The sequence below is a fragment of the Lissotriton helveticus genome, chromosome 3_1 (genome assembly GCF_964261635.1).
Source record: "Lissotriton helveticus chromosome 3_1, aLisHel1.1, whole genome shotgun sequence".
Lineage (NCBI taxonomy): Eukaryota > Metazoa > Chordata > Amphibia > Caudata > Salamandridae > Lissotriton > Lissotriton helveticus.
The window spans coordinates 217,066,425-217,089,476 of NC_136061.1; the positions used below are offsets into that span (position 1 = coordinate 217,066,425).

Sequence of the window (23,052 nt, forward strand, 5' to 3'; positions counted from 1 at the left end):
TGGAAGGCGACGTAGAGGGTGCAGGGCCAAGACCACGGTACATGCAGTGTTTCAAACCCCAGTCCTGACCAAAGCAGATTGGAACGTCAGGGGGCCCTCCAGATCTCCATCTCCGGCCGGCTCTGCTACCTCTCCACCCAGAACCGGAGCCCCCGGATCCACGCCGGAATGGTCCTTAGATGCAGATTCCCCCCCACTTCAAGGTGTCACCCCACAAACGGCGGATGACAATATCTGATATTTAATCTACATCAAGGACAGACTACTATACGGATCCTAGACAAGCCTGTTTGTTAATTGCCTTTTGTGCAATGCCTCCTCTCTCTCTTTCCTCCCTTCTTATCCACATGCTTTCTTAGAGGTATTTTGAAAGGGCCAAATTATGCCTTGCTTGCTTCCCTCCACAGGTCCCCTTCTCTCCCTCGAAATCCTGCCAGTATACTGACTTGTGACCGGTATGCACGTAAGGACACCTTAGTTTTTGCTGTGATGTCCCATATTCTGTTTTACTACGATGGGGATGGGCTTTGCGCTGTCTCATTTCATTTGTTGGTCACACTCTGCCTTTCCCCCCCACAGACAAACAATGATGACAGATCCATAGCCATGAGTTGGCGTGATTGTTTGGATAGTTCCTCACGTTGGGGTACCGCTACTTTCCAGTTAAGAGGTTACAGAAGTCTACACCCTATTACTTTTCTCCCCGTTTGAGTCACTAGCCCTGCAGAACTGCCACCTTCTCACCCTCCCCATCCAAGGGAGCCCCCCGCACGGCGTGTCCCCACATCACCCGGACTGGGCACATTAATCTTAACCGCCTTGATGACGGACCTTAACGTCCTCACTTGGAATGTCAAGGGCATCCAGACACCCTCCAAGCGATACGTCATCTATGCCTATCTACAGCGTCACAAGACGAGTATTGCATTTTTACAAGAGACACATCTGACAGCCTTGGAAGCTGCCCGTCTGCGCGGCCATATATAAAGCACTCATTTGTCGTCCATGGCTAGAGGGGCCGTGATCTGGGTTAAGGCAGGGGTCCCATGGGAAGAAAAGGAGGTTCTGACAGATCCAATGGGGCAGGGGGAACGTCCTGATAAGTGGCAGACTGAATGGACAACCGATTTTACTGGATTCCCTATACGCCCCCAATGTTGCCCAGGGCACCTTCCCGAGTGACCTCTCAGGGGTTCCTGGGGGGGATTTTAACGCAGTGCTTGACGTCTCCTTTGATCGTTCCTTTCCCCTCTCACTAGTACTGCAGCCTCCTCCAGTGCTCGCCTCTTAAAAGCATGGATAGGTAATTGGGCCCTCTCAAATGTTTGGCGGGAGCGACACCCTCACTCCAGAGTATACTCCTTCTATTCCCCAGTCCATAAGCTACATGTGCGACTTGACCGCATACTCGCATCCGCATCCCTCCTCCCTTTGATACAAGCGACGGATTATCTTGGTCGGACACACTCCGATCATAATCCCTTGCTGATACACCTGGCCTGGGGAGCGTCTCCTCCGGCTCCGACCTGGCACCTACAAACTGCAGCCTTGGAAGACCCCCTCTTCCGAAGCTCACTGGAGTCCGCAGTGGCCACCTATTTTGCACTTTACACCTGTTCCACAGACTCGAATCCTCACTGAATGGGACGCCTTTAAAGTGGTGATTTGGAGCCATTGCTTGGGCCAGATTTGGAGCATTCGTAGGCAATTAGACACCTCCCTCACCTGCATTGCGGTCTGGTTACTTCAGCTCGAGTCGCAGGTCGTCACCGACCCGGCACACAGCAACGCCTCAACACTGCCCATCCCGAACGAGAGACACTCAGACTGCCTACGCTGCCATAACTATTTGGCACATTTGATCCGTTTTCACTCAGTCGCAGACAAAACCAGGAGACTACTAGCCTACCTGATTAGACAGACACACCCCCAGTGACCCATACATTTCCTCCTTGATGACCTCGGTCAAGAACACAACACTCAGGGAGACATTCACGCGCTGATGACTGACCATTATACACACCTATACGACACTGCCCTGACAAGTAATGCTCATGATGTGAGCTCCTTTCTGTACACAGTGGAGTTACCTACTCTATCATTAGATCAGACCCTGGATCTGGACACTCCTATAACAGATGACGAATTACGGGACGCCTTGCGTGCCTTGTCCTCGGGTAAGACTCCAGGACCGGACGGACTCCCAACTGAGTTTTTCAAAACTTATGTTCAACATTTGGTACCGCAATTACACTCAGTGTTCCTAGTGGCAATCTCGGAGGGGACTCTGCCTCCATCTATGTGAACGGCTAATGTGGTGTCTTTGTTGAAACCTGGTAAGGACCCCGCATCTCCTGGCTCCTACCAACCGATTGCTATCTTGAACTCGGATTATAAGATCCTGGCGAAGGTTCTTGCCAATCGGTTAGCCTTGCTAGTCCGTGATCTGGTACATTCTGACCAGAATGGATTCGTCCCACAGCGTAGCACGGCCCTGAACTTACGCCACTACTTCCGTGTGGCGGAATATGCCCCAACTGTCTGGCCCCGTTCTGGTTGCATGATATTAGACCTAGAGAAGGCCTTTGATTCGCTGGCCTGGAATTTCCTCTTTCCGGCCCTGACCCGCTTCGTGATTGGTCCCTGCTTCCTCGGCTTAGTACGGCTGTTATACTGTAATCCATCAGTTCGGGTTCGGACAGGCCCATATCTCTCAGATCCGGTTCAAGTACGGCGAGGGACACGGCAGGGGTACCCGTTGTCCCTGTTACTATTTGCGTTAGCAGTGGAGCCGCTGGCGGCTCACATCGGCACTCACGTAGATAAGGGGATTGAGCTAGGCGATGGCGTACATACCATTTCGCTTTACACAGATGACTTATTAATATACGCCAGAGATCTTCATGATATCCCTCCCTCCCTCGACCGAGCCCTTAGTCTTTTTTCGCATGCTTCTGGGCAGCGGGTCAACCTGACTAAGTCTATACTCTCCCCTTTCTTAGGGGACATCTCAGATCCGGGCTGCAGACTTGGAGGGGCACCAGTGGCCTGGTGCACCGATCCTTTTCGTTATCTAGGAGTCCAGGTCTACCGCGCCCGAGCTGATCTCTTTGATGGAAACGTCCGCGCTACCACTGCGATTCGGTTTATGTTGTTCAGTGAAAAACAACACGAAGAGAAGCTATGGGGCAAGGTAAGAGGTAAAGATATTGGAATGTAGAGCGGTACATATGGAAGTAAATACTTATCTATATAAGTAGGTGTATGTTTCCTTGGGCTTATGTTCGGACAAGAGTTAACAGATCCAAAACCAAATTTATAAGCCTGGCTTTGACAAAACGATAGAGGGATGAATTGGAGGTTGCCGTGGGCTCCTGATCTAGGGAGATGGAAAGTATACTTGTATAAATTTGCCAGGGCTGAACAGGATGCAAACTTGCTTAAGGTGTAAAGCATGCCCAGGCCTTAACTCACATTTGAGCCGACACTCAAGGCTATAAAACTTAAATCTGACAAACCACCCAAGAGGAAGAAAGGGCACTCATGATAATGGCTGCTATCTGTATATTATGCACATTTCATTGTATAATTGTATTTCACCCAGTGTTATCAGAGATATACGAGCTTACATCTTGATATGTACCAAAATGTTAACTAAAATGTATCAGATACCAATACTACTGGCTGGATAATGCAGAAGGGGAGGGACCTAAGTGTGTAAGTACTTTTGAAGATGTTTGAAATCAACCCTATAAACAAATAATGAAGCAGCCTGATGATACTTTTATGGCTGGAATCAAAACATGGAAGTGCTCTCACCAGCAACAAGACTGTATATTTGTTGCGTTGTATGGTTGAATATGAAAATGATTAGGCACAACTAGTAAAAAAAGAAAACTTCACATTTATGCATTATATAATATTCTGTGTATGTGATTGCTCTTTTAGAAGTGAAACTTGAATAAAACATTTTAAGAAATATAAATAATATTCTGTCTATTGACATGAGTGAGGGTAGGGGCTACGATACACAAGATGGCAAAGAATCAAAGGGGTGATCATGCGCACTGAGCTAAACTCACAATAAAGATATCTTGCGACACACAGTGGGCGAGACACTGGAAGCTCAAGCCAGATATCGGGATTAGCTCGAGGTACTGCTTTAACCTTGAGCCCAAAAGGAGCCAAGCTTTTAATTGCCTTCCTCCATCGCTATACCCTTATGCACAGAGTCCAAAGCAAATAATTAACATTTGACGTAAAAAAAAATAATACAAATAAATACTCATCTAGGGCTACTTTGAACAAAGTGGAACCAGAAAACATGTGATTAATATTGGCTCCCCTGCTTAACCAAGTTGTGTGATTTTAATTAAATATTTTATTCCCTTGATCCTCTTTCTTCCTTACAGCATACGAAAGCGCCTTCAAGTATCCGAGTTTAGAACACAAGCTGAAACATAATGTTTAATTTAATAGGCTATAATGTTGCTCTGCAAGCATGCTGTATTTGAGTATGGACTTAAAGCTCCGCCCATATTTTCATTGGCGTATGTCATTGTCCTTCGGAAATGGTGGTTTCTGACTTGTTAGTAGACTTGTTAGTCCTTCCTTAGTACCACCTTGTCTTCATTTGGAACTTACCATGAGGACTGGCCCTTTTACTTCTGTTGTTTCACAGTATGTCTTAGTTGGAGGCACAACATGTTTTCGTGCATTTCGAGCAGCCCAGGACAATGGCGACCACTTTTTTTTTAATGAAATAAGTCTTGCATTTACAAGAGTTTGAGCTATTGGCATTGTAAATGACAATGCCTTTTATTCATGTGTTAATTATCGAAACAGATAAATAAAAGGCATTGTCATTTAAAATGCCAATAGCTCAAACTCACGCAAATGCGAGACCTATTGCATAACAAATGCTTGTTAAAATTTGAAGACACTTTAATATATTTGATGTCATGTTTGTTGCATGATTTCCATTAAAACAGTTACAAGGGCTCAGCTCTTGCACGGACTCCAGAGCCAAGCCCGAGCTTTTTGTTTAGCCCGAACTTTTTGTTTACGTTCGCCCTCTTAATTTGTTGGCCTCGCCCACCTTTAACTTGTGACTATTTGCAGAAATGTTACCTTTGTAAAGTCACAAGATCATGGACTCTATAAACCAGTAAGTACACAGCATAACTCTTAAGTCAATTAACGAGCATTAGTACTAGTTGATCTAAAATAGGTGGTGGGCCACATCTATTCGCAATATAAGCAAAAAAGGCATTGAATATTATATATTTATATATATGAGGCAACTCATCAACACAAGGACGTGCACCGCAGCAGAAGGAAATAACGCATAGCGGAGCTCTAGAAAACGCACTGAGCCAAGGCTCTCCTCTCGTGGGCGCCATTTTGAAGAACACCCTACACCCTCACTGTGTCGGCGGCGAGCACTAGGAACGTATGCTTTCCACCTGCGGTCACTTCGCACCTACCCGTAGACATGGCTGAGCAGACTTTCGTCGCCGCCAAACACCCGAACTTCACTTTCGCTGAACAAGTAAACAAGAGCTCGGCGCAGGAGAGACTGACTGACAGTGGAAGGAGCTGACGCTATTACGTAATGATACCAGTGTTGCCAGATTTTTAGACCAGTCCCAAGCCCAAAGCCGCTCAAATATAAGCCCAAAATAAGCCCAATCAGACCAGTTTCAGCCCAAAAACCAGCCTAAACTTGCAACTCTCAAATTATGCAGAAATAGTCACCATAAACCACTTAAAGTATGAATCTAAATTCTATTCAATATACGCATAGTGGAAAGGGCTTAACTGGGTACCTGTGTTAATGCTACTCATTTTCATGACCCGTCACCACTGTGACAGTGCATAGCTGACAAGGTTTCAGATTGCTTATGTGTGACATTTTCATAATTTCAGTGTAATTATGAGTGACATTCAACGACTATGAGTGACACTTTCTTGTGTGCAAAAATCAAAGCCAACCCTCTGCAAACTGTCAGTTCCACACAACTGGCGCGCATCGTGATTTGAATGCATGCCAATGAAAATAGCTTTGTTGTTTCTACAATGACGGCAGACAGACGTGAATGAGCATTAGCCTTGACGCCGTGCCACCAACAAAATTATTTTTGGAACTCAAGTCATCATTCTATGTTTCAGTCACCCACGTTACCTCATTTGAGGTAAGAACATAGACATCATATGTGCATATATTTCAGCGAAAGGAGTAGACACACAAAGCGGCAAAAGCCGAGGCGCACCAGCATATTAATTAGAATAAGTGCTTAATGAATCGGATAACTACATATGTAATCATGTACAATGTTTCACGCACGTCCATCAGCATATAATTGTACGAGCATACAATTTTACACATACATTTATGTATCAATACTTTTATTCGGAGTGGCTGTCTTTAAGTTGGGTATGTTTTTCTGCGCTTGTATGCTTTATTCATGAAGTCTGATTAATGCATGGCTGTGCATTTGTGTCTATGTTAAGCTTGAGTTTGAGTGGGTATACGTGTGCCAGTGTATATATGTAAGTAAATGTGAGCATTTGTATATGCTCGCGTATGTGTTGCTGTAGGAATGCAGCTATGTAAGTCACTCTGTAAATGTGTAGTGAAGGAATCAACAGGATTGCAGTGTAGATATATATATATTTATTAAGGAATATAATATAACAGGTGAGAGCCAGGGAAGCGATGTCAGCGATGTCTCCCTCTCAACCGCTCTGCATCCACACTAATGTTCCACAAGGAACCTCAAACACTACACACTCTATGTTCCATTCACGAGCTATTAAAGAAACATACATAACAAAATGTTTATACAAATGCCTGTGAGCTACATTTTTTCAGTATAGTTATGTGCATGTCGGGTAGGTGTATGTCCTGTGAGGTTGCCAGTGTGTTATAGGTCTTAGGTCAAGGAAGGAAATCTGCCCCTTGGCCGCAACTTGAACTGTGAAATACAACAACAGCCAGGGTTCAGTGAGCCCTCCCGGGCCTCTGTCCCCGGCACCACTCCACCTGCTAAACCAATGGAAGCAACACCCGTGTAGGTTTGTAAAGACGGGGCAAGGATAAGCATTTACAGAAGATGTCAGAGTACGTATGTATGCTGATATATGTATGCATATTGACATATGTGACGCATGACTGTCAGAATCTAGGTAAACATTGCAGGTCTCGGTCCACAACATGCGCATTGCTGCACTCACCAGAAGACCTCGTTGGCTCATATGAAGGTGAGGGTGCACAAAGGCCTATGCCAGAACCATGCATGCAGCACCAAGGCGGCCCGTCAGTCGCCGCAGTGACCCCCTGGACAGGCTGCCCATCCTTGCCATTGCCAGGCTCACGCGCCTCCTCCGCCTCCCCCATCCACGATCAAGAAGATAAGAACAGTCAGTGCTGCGCAGGGCTGTCAATCATTGGTAGCCCTTTCGCGCGCTACAAGATTGACAGAGCACAGAGACAGCCTTTCAGATGCTAATCAGAGCATCTAACTGCTAATGGGTTAAAAATAACACTGTTTGGCAAAGTGGCAAAATACATTGTTACTCCCCAACAATTAAACGTGCCAGGAGGCACAGTGAAAGGAAAAATAACTTCCGGTCACCCTTCTTCCCTAGCACACCCTGGACCTAGAAAGCTGGTGCGCTCTGTGTTGAAGTGCATGCAGCACATGCAACAGGTGCGCCTCCATGAAGGAAGACAGTGATGTGCGTGGACATGGAGAGGTGTGTGGCGAGAATAAAATGAGCTCCATTAACTTTTAAAACAGATACGTGGTAAGAAACAAAGAATCATTACCTAAAGGGAGTATACGTTTTATGTTGAGAAACATCTGAAATTGAAATGGACGTTTGATTGTGTTTATATATTGTGGGGATAATATACTGTTTACTTGTATTCCGCGCTCGGTGGTACAAAGCGCCTATGCGTGCTTCACAGGACAGTAGAACACGTAGCACCTAACTGCCAACTTGCAAAACCTTTGTTCCTGATATCAGGTTTAGTGCTAAGACCTACCAGAGCCTCCTTGCCCACAGTGAGGATGGATGTGTAGGACTCCAGGTAGACCCGGCTGCACTGCTTGATAACCTCCAGCCCCTTCACTGTGATGTCTGAAGCGTCGCCCAGACCCAAACCCACGAGGTAGAGCATACTGGAGTCAGCGGGGGTCAGCGCGTTCCCCACAGTGAGGAGTGCACCCCGGGATCTGAAATAGTATGGGCTTGGCACCAGTAGACAGAGCACAGTATGATGCTGACAGCTGTCAGTGTTCCCACTTCCAGCCCGGCTCTCTTGATACGAGACACGGTGTCTTGGCTGCACTGCACAGCACTTCACACAATTCACACGAGTGTGGGTGTGGTCTTGGGTCCTGCACCAATCATAAGCATTGTGCTGCTCTGATGTCAGCGCGCGCTGCACGCTCATTTGTCACCGGACCTTCTGGCCACAGTGATAGGGGCACGCCACGGCCTCATCGTGGTCGGCGCCCGCCCAAGCCAGAAAAAAACGCACACATGTTTAATAGCAGCCCAATAATTATCCCCCCGCCAGGCATGGGTTTTTCCCGCACAATTGGAAAAAATGTCGCCCAATTGTGCGGGAAATAGCCCAATAAGAGGACTACAACTATTGAAGATTTTACCAACGAAAGGCCCGATTGAGGTGGCCATCTTTAAATGGCATTAATTTGGTAAACAATACAGTCGAAACCATTTTCTTTACGAACTCTGGATTTTTTGCCAGTGTTTAAAAACATCCACACATCACTAAACTAGCATAGAATTACTAAGAACACTGAATGTAGTATTGCGTCAAAAATACCTGACCAGTGCATTTGAATCAAGAAAACCTGAGCTCTGTCTATGAACTATAAAAGAGCGTTTAGAATACACCGACGTTGGTATTCATACAACGGAAACGTGTAAAGGTCAGCTAGCTCTTGTGCGCCTAGTAGCCCTCAAAGATTGATAGCTATGCGGTATCGTAACAACTGCTCATCACAGTATCATGTTCTTCGTGTTTTGCCCTCAGTCGTTCCCTCGGGGCAGCGCAGGCTCCCTCTGATTACCTAACACTAGTCTTGCTCCCATAGGCTGCAGTTGTGGCAGGGTACGCGATTGGTTAGAAATATAAGTTTTAGTAGATGCCCTATGTGTACAGCGGGCATCAGCGAGATTGGCGCCTTTATTTCATAACAGAGAATCTGTTTGCCGTAGCTTCTTCAACCATTGCACCCTTCGGTCTCCTGGCCATAGAAAGTGGATACTTAAGGGCTTAGGTAGCCAAGTACTGACAAAGGTAAAGAGGAAACTGTAGTATGCTCTTTATGTCTATCTTAGGTTGGTTTCATGGAACTTAGAATGCTTAGATGAAGAGCATTCTTATGTATTCAGTTACTGCTTGACAGCTGATGGTGAGGGTGTTAAGAATAAACCTGACTTTAATCTACAATTTATATCTATGTTTATTTACGACTTTTCATTGGCGACGAGGACGGAATTGACTGGAAGAATAAAGAAAGAACACCCTAACATCAAGCTAAGTGATTTGTCACGTTTTTAAGCTGTTTTCTGACTTTGGTAGGAATTCGAATGAAGATTGACATTATTTAAATAACTAAAGAAGCAGGAATATTTTGACGTATAATTTTTTTCATATACTAACTTTGAGCTTCCCCAGCGGCAGTAAATTTAAATGGGAGATTAAATGATTTCCCCAGCGGCAGTTAATTAGCAAGAGGAAATGTGCAGAAGGATTTATGAAAAGTTAAAAAAATTAATTCTGTCGTGAGGAAAAGTGAAATTCCATCCCCTGCGGCTGCAAGTAATAAAGAGAGATTCATAATTTTGACAGTTTATGAAATAATGAATTGTGACCTCTGTGTTTAAAATATGGGTTGGAAAGGAATGGAAATCAGAGAGTGAAAAGCAGCGTAACCCTGAAAAATAAATTGCTGTTGGTTTCAAAGCGTGACAAACGGTGAAATCTGTTACCGTTTTTCTTCCTCGTTGAGCAGTTAATCAGCGGTGTGAGCTCCTTCTTCCTCGGAGTATTCTCTGTTGTGATGACGTGATGGAATGTGGAAAGGGAATCGGCGAGAAAATACATAACTCATCGTGAGACTTCAGACGCGAGTTCAAAGGGCATGCGTCAGTCTTTGGAGAGCAGGAGCGGCAGTTTCTCTTCGCGCTGAAAAAGGAAACCTCAATTTAGAAAGGTCTCATCTCTTCGTGAAATTAAAAGTGTTTATTTTCAAATGCGTGGAAGTTTTACTACGCGATGCAACGCAGACTAATGGATTTATAAGAACAAGTGAGGAAAGTGTTGTTGTATAAAAAAAACCTGCTGTAGTTATATATATTTATTTAATTTTCTTCCTACTCTGCAATTGTTGGTTTTAAACTCGTGTTCATTTTGATGGGGGAAGTAAGGTCATGTCAAGAGTCTTAGTGTGTAAGGTATACGAAGCTTGCTAAGGGAAAACAAAGTTGTCGTATTTTTTTTTTTTTTTTAAAACAAGTTTTGTATAGATCTGAAGAAGTAAGCAAAGGTAGTGCAGTTTGGGGCAATGATAAATAGCTGTAAGAGGAAAATAAGTAATATAAAATTGGCTTAATAGCAATTGGAAGGGAAAATTAAAATAAAACGTGGTGCACTGTAATTTAAGTGGTACAAATTACAAGAATGCAGAATGTAACAACACCTCCGTTCTTTTTGAGTGATCCAGGTGAGCCAAGGGTGAAATGGAGCAAATGGAAAAAGATTTTTGCGCACTATGCGAGAGTTTGTGGCGCTAACTTAAGTGCGGAGAGGAAATAATCTTTATTAATGCATTGCCTTGGTGGGGAAGGGCAGGAGGTTCTAGAAAATTTGCCCGCTTTGTCACATCAAGAACAGAGAGGTTTGGATGAGTATGAGGTCTGTTTGTTGCAACTAGACAAACATTACTTACCTCGTGTTAGTACCATAATGGAAAGATATCATTTTGGAAGAAGGGAGCAAGGTAAAGAGGAGTCAGTAGAGGAATATCTGACTGCTTTGAGAAAATTATCTTCTACTCGTAAGTTTGGTCCTGCCAACGAGGAACGTTTGAGGGATCAGCTAGTTTTGAAATGCAGAGAAGATAAAATTAGAGAGGAATTATGGCTCAAAGATGAACCACCTCTTGACGAGGTGGTAAGCATAGCCAAGAGGGTTGAACACATGATCAAATGTGTCGATGAATTAAAAAATGACAAAGGGAAGTCTGAGGAAAAGGTGGAAAAGTTAGAAGTGAAGGAGGATGTAACACAGGTCAAGGAGGTGAAAGATAGTAAGACCTCGGTATATGAGAAGGGCAAAGAGGAAGCTTCATCGTCAGCTGTAACTTGTTATAGATGTGGAAAATCTGGCCATAAGGCGAATTCGAAGTTCTGTGCTGCCATGAGTTTTCTCTGTCATGGGTGTGGGAAAAAAGGGCATTTTGTAAAGTTTTGTAAATCTAAGGAAAAGAAAATTGTAACCAAAGATATAAAGGAAATTATATGTCAAGTGAAGGATAAAGAAGAAAAGGATTATCCAACTGATTTGGTTAAGATTGAAGGAATTGATCTGGAAATGAAATGTGATTCCTGTGCACGAATAACAATTGTTTCTAAAGAGTTTTATGAGAGATGTTTAAAGGATAGAAACAAATTAACCAAAATGGATGTATGTGCAGGAGGATATGGTGGTGCACCTATAAGCATGATGGGATATTTTAATGCTTCTATTGAGTTCAGGGAAAGAATTATAGTTGGGAAGGTTTATGTTTCAAAAGTGGGGGATTGTTTAATTGGGTGGCCACATCAACGTTTGTTGGGAGTCATTCTCAATCCAAATCCTCAGATACAAATTCAGGAAGTTGTGTCAAGCGATAACTCTTTTATGGAGGAGTTTCCCAAACTCTTTCAATCTGTTTTGGGTTGCCTTAAAGGCTATAAACATTGTATAAAGTTAAAGAAGAATGCTGTTCCTCTGGTTGCTAAGGTCAGAAGGATTCCAATAGCAATTCAGGAAAAAGTTGAACAGGAATTGAGAAAATTGCAGGAACAAGATATAATTATTTCTGTGGAGGCAACTGAATGGTTGGCTCCTATTGTTGTCGCAAACAAGCCCAATGGAGAAATAAGACTCTGTTGTGATTTGAGATCTCTCAATAAGGAGGTTGTGGTGGATAAATTTCCATTACCCAATATTGACGAGTTACTTTCATCTTTGGGTGATGCCAAGATTTTTACGACGCTTGATTTAACACAGGCTTATCATCAGATAGAATTGACGCAGGATTCACAGGATCTTACGGCATTTATCACTCCGATGGGGGCCTTCAAGTATAAGAGAATGCCGTTTGGTCTTGTGTCTGCTGCGTCGGTTTTTCAACGGGTGATGGCATCCATTTTGAAGGGTGTAAGAAAGGTGAAATGCTATCAGGATGATTTGTTGATTTATGGTGTGAATCAATAGGAGCATGATAGGATTTTAAGAACAGTTCTAAAAAGGTTAGAAAATGCAGGTTTGACTTTAAAATTTGGAAAATGTAAGTTTTCAGTTCCTGAAGTGAATTACTTAGGTCATACCATATCTGCTGTTGGTATTTCACCAAAGAAGGAGCTGGTTGATACAATAAGTAACCTGGCATCACCAAGGAATAAGGAGGAGGTTGTTTCTTTTCTTGGAATGGTGGAATATTATGGAAAGTTCATCAGAAATGTAGCTAGTAAATCAAGGGGATTGAGGGATCTTTTGGGAAAAAATAAGGAATTCAAGTGGTCGGATGTTTGTCAACGTGAGTTTGAGGACATCAAGAGTGATTTAGTTGCAGCTCCTGATTTAAAAGCTTTTGTTCCTTTTGAAGAGACTTATGTGATCACTGATGCAAGTTCAAAGGGTTTGGGAGCAATTCTAAAACAAAGAAGAAATGGACAGGAGAAGCTTATTACCTGTGCCTCAAGAAGTTTGAGAGGAGCAGAACTGAACTATTCGGTTATTGAAAAAGAAGCTTTGGCCATATTCTGGGCTTTAAATAAGTTCAGAAATGTTCTGTGGGGTCAGGAGTTTAAAGTTTGTTCTGATCATAAACCACTAAGGGAGATTTTCATGGTGAAAGGTTTGGATAATGTTTCTTCAAAGATCAGAAGATGGGTGATTGGTTTACAAGAATTTTGTTTTGAAATTGATTATATACCTGGTGTGGAGAACGTATCGGCTGATTGTCTTTCACGTCTTGTTGATGATTCTTTTGAGGTGGTTAATGAAGAAATGGATGGAGAAAGTGCAGTTAATGTTTGTGAAATTACTTCTGGAGTTATACTTGAGGAGGAATGGTTGGAAGAGTGCAGAAAAGATTGTGAGATCGTTGGTGTGATTGCTTCTGTAACGAACAATACTGATTTTGAAAAAGGTCTGTCTAAGGTGTGGCATTTGGTCAAGAATGAGTTATCTGTGGAGAATGGTGTTCTTTTAAGGGGTTCTAAGTTGATTCCTCCGAGTTCTTTGAGGAAAAGGTTGATTGAAGAGGCTCATCAAGGTCATATGGGAATTGTAAAAACTAAAGAAAGGATTCGTTGTTCTTTTTGGTGGCCAGGGATGGATTTGGAAATTGAAAGGGAGGTGCGAGAATGTTTGCAGTGTAAAGTAAGCGATAAAAGTTTAGTATCTCGCACTGCTCCCATGGTTTGTCGTGATCTCCCATGTGGACCTTGGGAGGGCATTGCCATGGATATTGTTGGTCCGCTCTCAGGTGAGCATCGTACTCCCTATTTGATAGTGGTGATTGATCTCTATTCAAGGTGGGTTGAGATTTCTTCTGTTTCTGAGGTAACCTCTTCTTCCGTTGTTGACTTTCTAAAGGAAATTTTTAAAAGGGAGGGTTTTCCTAAGTCCCTTTTATCTGATAATGGTCCTCAGTTTTGCTCTGGTATGATGGCTGATTTTTTGTTGTCCTGTGGCATTAGACATAAAAGATCTTCTGTTTATCACCCAGAGACGAATGGGACTGTGGAAAGGTTTAATAGGGTGATAAAGGAGAACTTTCAGCTTTCAAGAGTGAATGGGTTAGATTGGAAGGCGGAATTGCAGAAATTTATTTTGGCGCATAGGTTTTCACCACAGATGACAACCAAGAAAACTCCATTTGAACTGTTTAAAGGAAGAACTCCCAATACCAGTTTGAGTCCGGCTTGGATGTGCTGGGGAAAAGGGGTAAAAGATAATAGTATTGGTGAATGGAGAATGAGAGAGATAGAACTACGTCTGAAAAATAAGAAGTGTTTTGATGAAAGGAAAAGGGTACAAGAAGGGCGGGTTGAAGTTGGGGATGAAGTTAAGGTCAGGGCTCCTGTTGGTTCTTTGTCCTGGTCCAAATACTCTTGTCCCATGAAAGTTATCAAATGTTTCAATAATTCTGTGAAGTTGGAAAATGGTAAAATATGGAATTTAAATCGTGTTGCAATTGTAAAGAAATGCAATCCTGATATGGATGTTTGTGCCAGTCGGACCATCTCTACTAGTGGCACAGTGGTATCTCCTAGAAGAACAAGTTCACGTGTTAGGAAGGTGCCAACTTATCTCAGTGATTACACCTCTTAATAATCTCTTCATTCATTTATGTGTCTATTTCTATTTCTATATTTTTGTGCTGAAATGTAACTTTCATGCTTGCTTATTTTGTTGTTTCATTTGTATTACACATGTAAGTTTAATCTTAATATAAGAAAGAGGATGTGTAGTATGCTCTTTATGTCTATCTTAGGTTGGTTTCATGGAACTTAGAATGCTTAGATGAAGAGCATTCTTATGTATTCAGTTACTGCTTGACAGCTGATGGTGAGGGTGTTAAGAATAAACCTGACTTTAATCTACAACTTATATCTATGTTTATTTACGACTTTTCAGAAACATACTGGATACATTTGTGGAGAACGCTTATATTCCAGATTTATATGGGCACTCGTTTTTTTTTAAGAAGTATAATTACAACTTGCAAACCTTTTCTACCTTTTAATCCGTTCCAAAACAATAAAAGTTAACGTGGAACACCCACAAAATGGGGGTGCTAGTTGCATACAAGCCAACAGACCTTATCCAGGTGGGAGACTCCTGTTATATTCATACATAACCTTATTGTTGAAAAGCATTGTATATTATTAATATGTGCTTGTTCCACCCGCCCCGTGTTCGTGCTTATAATGGTGGCTTCTCCCTCGTGCCTGCTCCAGTTGTTCGCGCTGGAAAAATTCTAAGCTGAACATCACTGTCTCACACAAGGCCTGTGTAACGGAAAGAATACATCTTGTTTGTACCTACCTCACTTCCAGTTTCTTATTGCAACATTCATTTTGCGATATGGAAAAGGAGGAGACTACTCATTACCATGAAGACCCTACGGCTGTTTCGCCTCATAAGCTAATTTTGCAACCACCTTTAAGTAAAACTCTTGGATCTGATCTAAGAGCGGGCGGTAAACTCCGCTCCGCCGATTGAGTCTGCTGAGTTTTGTCAATCCGTGCTGTGCTTGGTGCACGGAGTTGGGAAAATCTCTGCTGCGTAGCAAAGTATTAATGGCACCCACTCCTACCCTAAGGACGTGAAATGAAGAGTTTGTCATGAACAGACCACGCAGTGCACCTGCTGCTGTTGGAACGATGCCTCCGCCATGTCAGCCTCCCGTCCAGAGTGCTTTAACACGACCACACCCTCTCCCAAAGCAGCTACTGGGGGCTATGCAGAGCTGTAAATAGGCCACAGTCTGTCAACGTGAGCCCGTTCATCACATGTAGTTAGGAAGCTCCGGCTCAGACTCTACAATTAGGAACCCACGTGGAGGCGGCAAAGGCTCAGATTATAGGGCACAGGGCTCCTGCTCCTCACCAGGCTGAGGAGGGGGACAGCAGCGGTTCCAGGCCAATGGCGGCCGGGCCCTCCCCAAAAAAACAGTCATTGCACTCTCTCTTCAGCCACAGCCAGGGGGGTGGGGATGCGATTTACAGCAGAGGAGGAGCTTGCATCACTCTCTGTATCTATATACATGAAGGAGGGGGGCTATATATTCATGAAAGAGAGGGCAGCAGGCGCCATGATCCAATGAAATAAATACTGTGGCCTGATCCTATGTGACTGGATGAACTATAGGGCAGGGCTGGCTGGGTCAGACGAATGAGCTCTCGTGTGACAAATATCTGGAGAGGGTCTGGAATTATGAGCAGAAGAGCAACTCTTTGAGGCAGTAGCAGTAAGTGATGCCCATGTTTTTCTTGAATGTCAACAATGGGGGTTTGGACTATTAAGACCCAGGACACCTGCAGAGTGTATGGCTCAATGATTTACATGATTACATCCAGGTCTGGTGCCCTCCAGCAAATTTTTTCTGGGACGTCACCTATCTGAGCGGCAACAGTACTTATTTTCCCAGCATGCCCCAGGTGTCTCTCTGACTCTTGCTCCCTCCCAGCATTCCTCTGCCGCCTCGTCCGCTTTGAGTTCCGGCAGGGGCCACACGGTTGTGCGACTTGTGCGAGGTGTAGGCGATGCGGGGGTGGAAAAAGGGTGTAAGCAACCAGGAAACTGACTGACTGGCGCAGCGTGGCCTTCAGACAGAAGCTGGTCAGCCAAATATGAATTAGACGGATACTGAGCTTATAAAAAGAAAGAGGCAGCCTGGAGGGGAGAGGGTAATCTTAGAGCCCAGAGAGGTATGGTGAATCGCCATCTCCCACAGCAGACTCACTGTCAGACTCTACAACAACGGCTTACGGGGAACCGCCTTTGCCTGGATCCGCTCTTTCCTCACTGGCTGAACCCAATGCATCAGACTCCTGCCCTTCCTCTCTGAACACATAGTCATTACTTTTGAGTAACCAATGGATCATCGCTCAGCCCCAGCCTCTTCAATATCTAAATGGCACCCCACACCACCATTGTCAGACAGCACAGACTCAGCATAGTATCCTACTCCGACGACTCCCAGCTCATCCTGTCCCTCACAAAGGAACCTAACACCACCAGACTCCGCTTCCAGGAAGGAATGAAAGACTTTGCTTCCTGAATGAGCAGCAGCTGCCTGAAGCTCAATTCAGAGAAGACAGAAGTCCTCGTCCTTGGACCGACCTTGTCGCATCGGACAACACCGGGTGGCCTATCTCCCTCTGCAACCATCCCACACCTACGGACCACACCTGAAACCGTGGCATCATACTCGTCTCTTCCCCCACCATGACCCGAAAGGTAAACACCATCTTCTCCACATGCTTCAACACCCTCCGCATCCTCCCCAAGAGTGTCATATGGATCCCCCTAATCCAGAAAGACGGTCACCCAAACACTCATGACCAGCAGACTGGACTTCGGAAATGCCCTCTATACCGGAACCAACAAAAGCCTGCTCCGAAAACCCCAGACCATCCAGAACACCGCCGTCAGACTCGTCCTGAGCATCCCTCGACAAGACCACATCACCCAGCACGTTTGAGACCTCCACTGGCACCCAGTCGAGAAGCATGACTTTCAAGCTACTCACTCATGCCTACAAATCCCTCCCTCCAAAACACCAGACCCCAGTACCACAACAAAAGTCCCCTTTTACGCACCCAAGAGAAGCCTCTGTTCTGCAGACCTTGCCCTTGCCGATACCCTTCGCATCCACAGAGCCGGGGGAAGAGCTTACTCCTACATCCTAACAAAGACCTGGAACAAACTTCCGGTCAGCATCAGACGTTTCCCCACTCTGCATGCCTACAGGAAAAACTTCAAGACCTGCCTCTTTGGACAAGATGCAACTGCACGACCCTTCTCACTTGCCCCAGCACCTTGAGACCATAGTGGTTGAGCAGTGCGCTTCACAAATCCCTGATTGATTGATTGATTGGCCGAGCAATACTCCATTCGCACATGGAACTCAGTGGAATTCTATGGAGTTTTTTAGGAACTCCATTGTAATTGTAATTGTAACTGTGTTTTGTATCGCGCCAAATCACCGACAGGTCTCAAAGCGCTACTGACCAAGTACAGCAACAAAGATGGAATGAAAGTACGTGGGTGTCTGATCTAAATAGCCGATTATTGAGATGGAAAAGCGTCCTTGAAGAGTAAGGTTTTCAGGGACTTCCTGAAGTGGAGGAGGTTGGGTTCTCTGCGAAGCGCCTCTGGTAACTTATTCCAGGTGGTAGGGGCCTGAACTGAAAAAGATCTGCCTCCTTTAGTTGTTAGCTTGAAGCGTGGGCAGGATAACAGAAAAGATCCGGACGATCGCAGGGCGCGCTTTGGTTCGTATAGCTTGAGCCTTTCTTTTACATAGGCTGGCGCCTGTCCGTGGACTGCTTTGTGACAGATACACATACTCTTGAATTCGACTCTCTGCGCTATAGGCAGCCAGTGTAGCCTATAGAGCAGAGGGGAGGCATGAGACCTCCTCGGCAATCCAAAGATCAAGCGTGCTGCATCATTCATGATAACCTGAAGACGATTGATGGAACTCTTTGGGAGGCCGAGGTACAGCGCGTTGCCATAGTCTATTCTAGACACTATGGTGGCTGATACGATGGTTTGCAGCATATTTCTCGAGAGCAAGGGGGCGAGTTTACGTAGTTGTCTGATCAAGTTGGTACAGGAGCCAACTACGGTGGATACTTGGTTGACCATCGAGAGTTCCTGGTCGATTTTCATGCCGAGGCTCTTAACACTGGGGCAAGGCTTTGGGGTAGGCCCTAACTCTTGTGGCCAAAACAAATCATTCCAGGGGGAAGTAGTGGTGGAAACTACAAGCACTTCCGTCTTATCTGGATTGATTTTCAGCAAATTGGACGACATCCAATTCACTGTAAATCGTAGAATGTCTTGGGCCAGGGACTGAGCCGATGGAGTATTATCGATACTCAGCAACAGCTGAGTATCGTCGGCGTAGTTGAAGACTTTACAATTCATATTTGCCAGGGATTCAATCAATGGTTGTAAGTACATGTTAAATAAAAGCGGAGAGAGTGCCGATCCCTGCGGGACTCCACAGGCCAGCATGCCCATATCTGAGACCTGGTCTGCCAACTGGATCTTCTGCGTCCTTCCTGTCAAAAAAGCTGTTAACCATTTAAGGGCTTGCTCTCCTATCCCACACCTAGCCAGTCTGTCCAGGAGCAATGCATGGCTGACGGTATCAAACGCCGCTGAGAGATCTAATAAAATCAGGGCGCTTGGCTTTTTACCGTCAGCCATGCATCTTAGCTCATCTAGTACCGACAGCATTACTAGTTCTGTGCTATGGTGGGCACGAAAACCAGCTTGCCGCTCCTGGAGAAGATGGTGAGATTCCAGGAGGGATGACAGTGATTTTAGTACATGCTGTTCTAGTACCTTTGACAGAAATGGCAGCTGGGAGATTGGCCTGTAGTTCTTCAGGTTAGTAGGATCTGCTCCGGGCTTCTTTAACAGGGGTCTGACGCGTGCCTCTTTGAAGGAAGATGGTAAAGTTCCAGTGGCTAATGAGGTATTTAGAAGGTCTAAAATTTGATCTTCTAGGAGCGGTATTGCCAGCCGAAGGATGTCAGGTGGGCAGGGATCGGCGGGGGAGCCTGATTTGGTGGATAATACAAGTTGTCTCAGAGTGGTGGAATCGATTTCAGGGAAACTAGTGAGGACAGGGGATGGAGGGTGTGGAGGAAGTTCGGTATAGGAGACTGGGTTGTCCTTCTTGATATCGGACAAGATGGTCGCTACTTTTTCCAGGAAATAACCCTGAAAGGTCTCACACTCAATCAGAATATCAGCCTTTCCTTCCTTCTTACTCAGCTCTTTCAGGATTTGGAAGGTCTCTCTCTGGATGTTGGTAGCCTTATTGATGCGTGTCTCATAATAATCCTTCTTGGCTGATATAATGAGCTTTTTGTATGATTGAAACAGTAGTCTATATGATTCCCTGTCGGTATCCGTTTTGGATTTCCTCCAACATCTTTCAAGGTAACGAAGTTTCCTTTTTTGTACACGTAAGCCTTCAGTGAAGCAGGGGGCTCCTTTCTCTGCACCTTTTACTTTTTGTGTTTTTTCAGGGGCTAGCTCATCGAGTGATTGCCCAAGGGTGGTTATTATTGCACCATACTTTGAGTTTAAGTCGGAGCTATCAACGAGGATAGAGGAATTCTGTTTGTATTTGGGCAGGACTTTGGTTAAGGTCTCAGAAGTTACTTTCTTCCATTGGCGTACTCTTTTTGTTTTTAACGGTAGTTTGGCCTGGTGGATATTGTGCAGTAGATCGTATGAGATAAGATGGTGATCCGACCAAATACAAGGTAAAATACTTGTGATGACTGCTCTTGGTATCGAGGACCAAATGAGATCTAGGATATGGCCTTTTATGTGGGTTGGAGCTTCCACAAGTTGTGTTAATCCAAGGGCGGTCATGGTGGTCTGTAATGTCTGGACAGCCGGAGATTGATCACTTTTATCCCAATGAATATTAAAGTCACCCGTTACCAAGATGTTTTTATAACGTGTGCATAGATCAGAAATAATGGGGATAAAGAGATCATTAAACATGGGAGTACTTTGGGGTGGACAGTAAACTGTTAGGATGATGAGACAGGAGTTATTCGAAGTAACTTTTATCCCTAGTAGGTCGACGATATTTATAGTCTCTGCTAGGATTTTGGTTACCATAAATTGCTTTTTGAAAATCGTTGCTACTCCCCCACCTCGGGTCCCCTCAGGTCGATTGTGCCAGATCATATCATATCCGCTGGGAAGGGCGGCAATGATATCCGGGGAAGAGCAATCGCTCAACCACGTTTCAGTGAGTGTTAGGATATCGATAGTCTCGTCCTGTAAGAGAGTGAAGATTTCCAGATGATGTTTATGTAATGACCTGGTGTTGAGGGTGGCTAACTTTAGAGGGGTTGAGCGGTTTAAATTCTTTCCGCTAGGAGGGTGCAGTATATGATTTTCCTTGAGAGTGGTACATATAGTAGGAGATGGAGTATACCTGTCAGATTTCAGTGCAAGAAGGTCCGCAGAGGAGTAGCAGGTGCGAGTGCCAGAGTCCCTCAGCCCAGAGCCCGGTCGAGTGCGGACGGGTGCAGACGGGCAGGACTCTGGCACGACTCCGGCGCAGATCCGGCGCGTCCGCTGATCGCGTCCGCTGCGCGGACCCATGACCGTCTGTTTATATAGCGCTGTCAATGGCCTCAGTTACCTAGCCCGACCCAAGATGGCCGCCAAACCGGCGCCCAGCGCTCTCGGCGTCAATACTCGGCCGAGAGCGGGACCGGAGCTGTAGGGAAGGGGCAGAAACAATTTCTAGGCGCTGCTGAGCGCCGGGGGGTCCCAAACACCTATCAGAATCAGGTGTGATAAATTGCCAAATTGCGAGCAACAATGGTGTGGGCTTTCGGGTGGGTTGTCCAATAAACTCACTGATACGGGGTTGCGAGGCAAAGAGGGTTTTATTATTTTATAGAGCCTCCTCTTTTGAACTGGTACTCGATAGAAAGGCAAAGGAATGTCAATGTCCTCTTTAACTTGTTTGGCGGTTCCCAGTCTCCGACTTTCCCGGTGCCATCTGGGCGTTGTAGTTCTTGCCTCCGCCGTCTTGTCTCTCGTTCCAGATTCGACCACAAAAGAAACAGAAATAAAGAAACCACTATTAGATCGCGGTTTTGGGGTGTTTGTCAGGGAAGGGAAGTGAGGGACCACACGTGCTCGTTGTTCTCAAAGTGCCGGTGAAGTGAAGGGAAGGTAACGGTGCACTGAGGGTCGGTTGCTTGGTCTTACGGTGGTTTACCCCACTTACGTCCCGCCCACCCCGTGAACTTTGACCGTACCTGCTCGAGCCACACTTCGTGTGAAGTGTGGCTGGGCGATGCGCCTCCTCGTTGGCCTCCCGGATTGTCGCGGTCGTCACGGGTCTTTCTCCCTTCGGTTTCCCCGTTCCGTGGTCCGCTGCCTCCGTTGTCACTGGGCTCCGTCCTCCGATGTTCCTCTAACGCCTCCTCTCTCCGCTGGTCCGCTCTCCAGTCCGCTCCCGGTCTCCTCCTCTGCTCACCCGCCTCCTGCCGTTGCTGTGCTTCGCTTGCGTCCTCTTCCGTCCTCCACTGCTCACACGCCTCCTCCAGCCGATGTTCCTTGCTTTCTTCGCCTCCCGTCCTCCACTGCTCACACGCCTCCTCCAGCCGATGTTCCTTGCTTTCTTCGCCTCCCGTCCTCCACTGCTCACACGTCTCGTCCTCGTCTTCGGTTCTCCTCCACTCTGCTCCTCGCTCACGCCACCACGCTCCACTCCCTCCGGGTGTAAAACACACCTGGGATCGATTTGGGCGCACCTTTACCTCCTGTTGGGGGGCGGTCTCCGGCTCCAGCTCCGCCCAGTTAAAGAAACACGGCTCCTCCGGTTCCCGGGACGTTTGGGGCCAGTCCGTTACGGGTTTCCAGGCGTCTGCGTGCTGGGTGACAAAAGAGGACACAGGTAAAGGTAAGCCGGGAGGGCCCGGGTCCGGGTCCTCCTCGTCACATCCCTCCCCCCTACGATTCTCCCGATCGGGGAGAGGATACCGTGACAAGTAGTCCGCATTGGCGTTGTCCTTCCCCTTACGGTGACGGACCTGGAACCGGAAGGGTTGCAGGGCCAGGAACCACCGCAGGACACGCGGGTTGTTCGAGATGTTTCGGCTCATCCAGGTAAGCGGGGCGTGATCAGTATAGAGGATGAATGAATGCCCCTCCAGGTAATATCTCAGTTTGTCTATAGCCCACCTGATCGCTAAACACTCTTTCTCTATGGTCGGGTATTTAACTTCCCTGGGGAACAGTTTGCGGCTGATGTACAGTATGGGGCGCTCACTGCCGGATTCGGATTCCTGGGACAACACCGCCCCAATACCGAAATCAGACGCGTCCGTGTGTAGGAGAAAGGGCTTGTTAAAATCCGGAGAGGTAAGGACGGGACTGGTCGTGATGGCCCGCTTCAGTGTGTGAAATGCGCTCCACATGGCTACCGTTGGATTCAGTAGAACCTGGCTTTT

At 45.7% G+C, this 23,052-nt stretch overlaps 1 protein-coding gene across 4 annotated transcripts in view; it reads right to left on the bottom strand.

Moving 5' to 3' along the window:
- The window catches only part of TAF15 (TATA-box binding protein associated factor 15), a 589,620-nt gene that overhangs the window by 498,654 nt on the left and 67,914 nt on the right, over positions 1–23,052 (bottom strand). For 2 of the 4 annotated variants that reach the window (XM_078679625.1, XM_078679622.1), the window contains exon 1: positions 5,487–5,621. The exons of 1 other annotated variant lie outside the window; for it this stretch is intronic. In XM_078679625.1, the coding sequence (XP_078535751.1) occupies positions 5,487–5,496 (10 nt within the window). In that variant the 5' untranslated portion in view covers positions 5,497–5,621. Of the gene's footprint in view, positions 1–5,486; positions 5,622–23,052 lie in introns of those variants that run through there. One more of the 4 variants, XM_078679624.1, reaches the window with a different exon arrangement.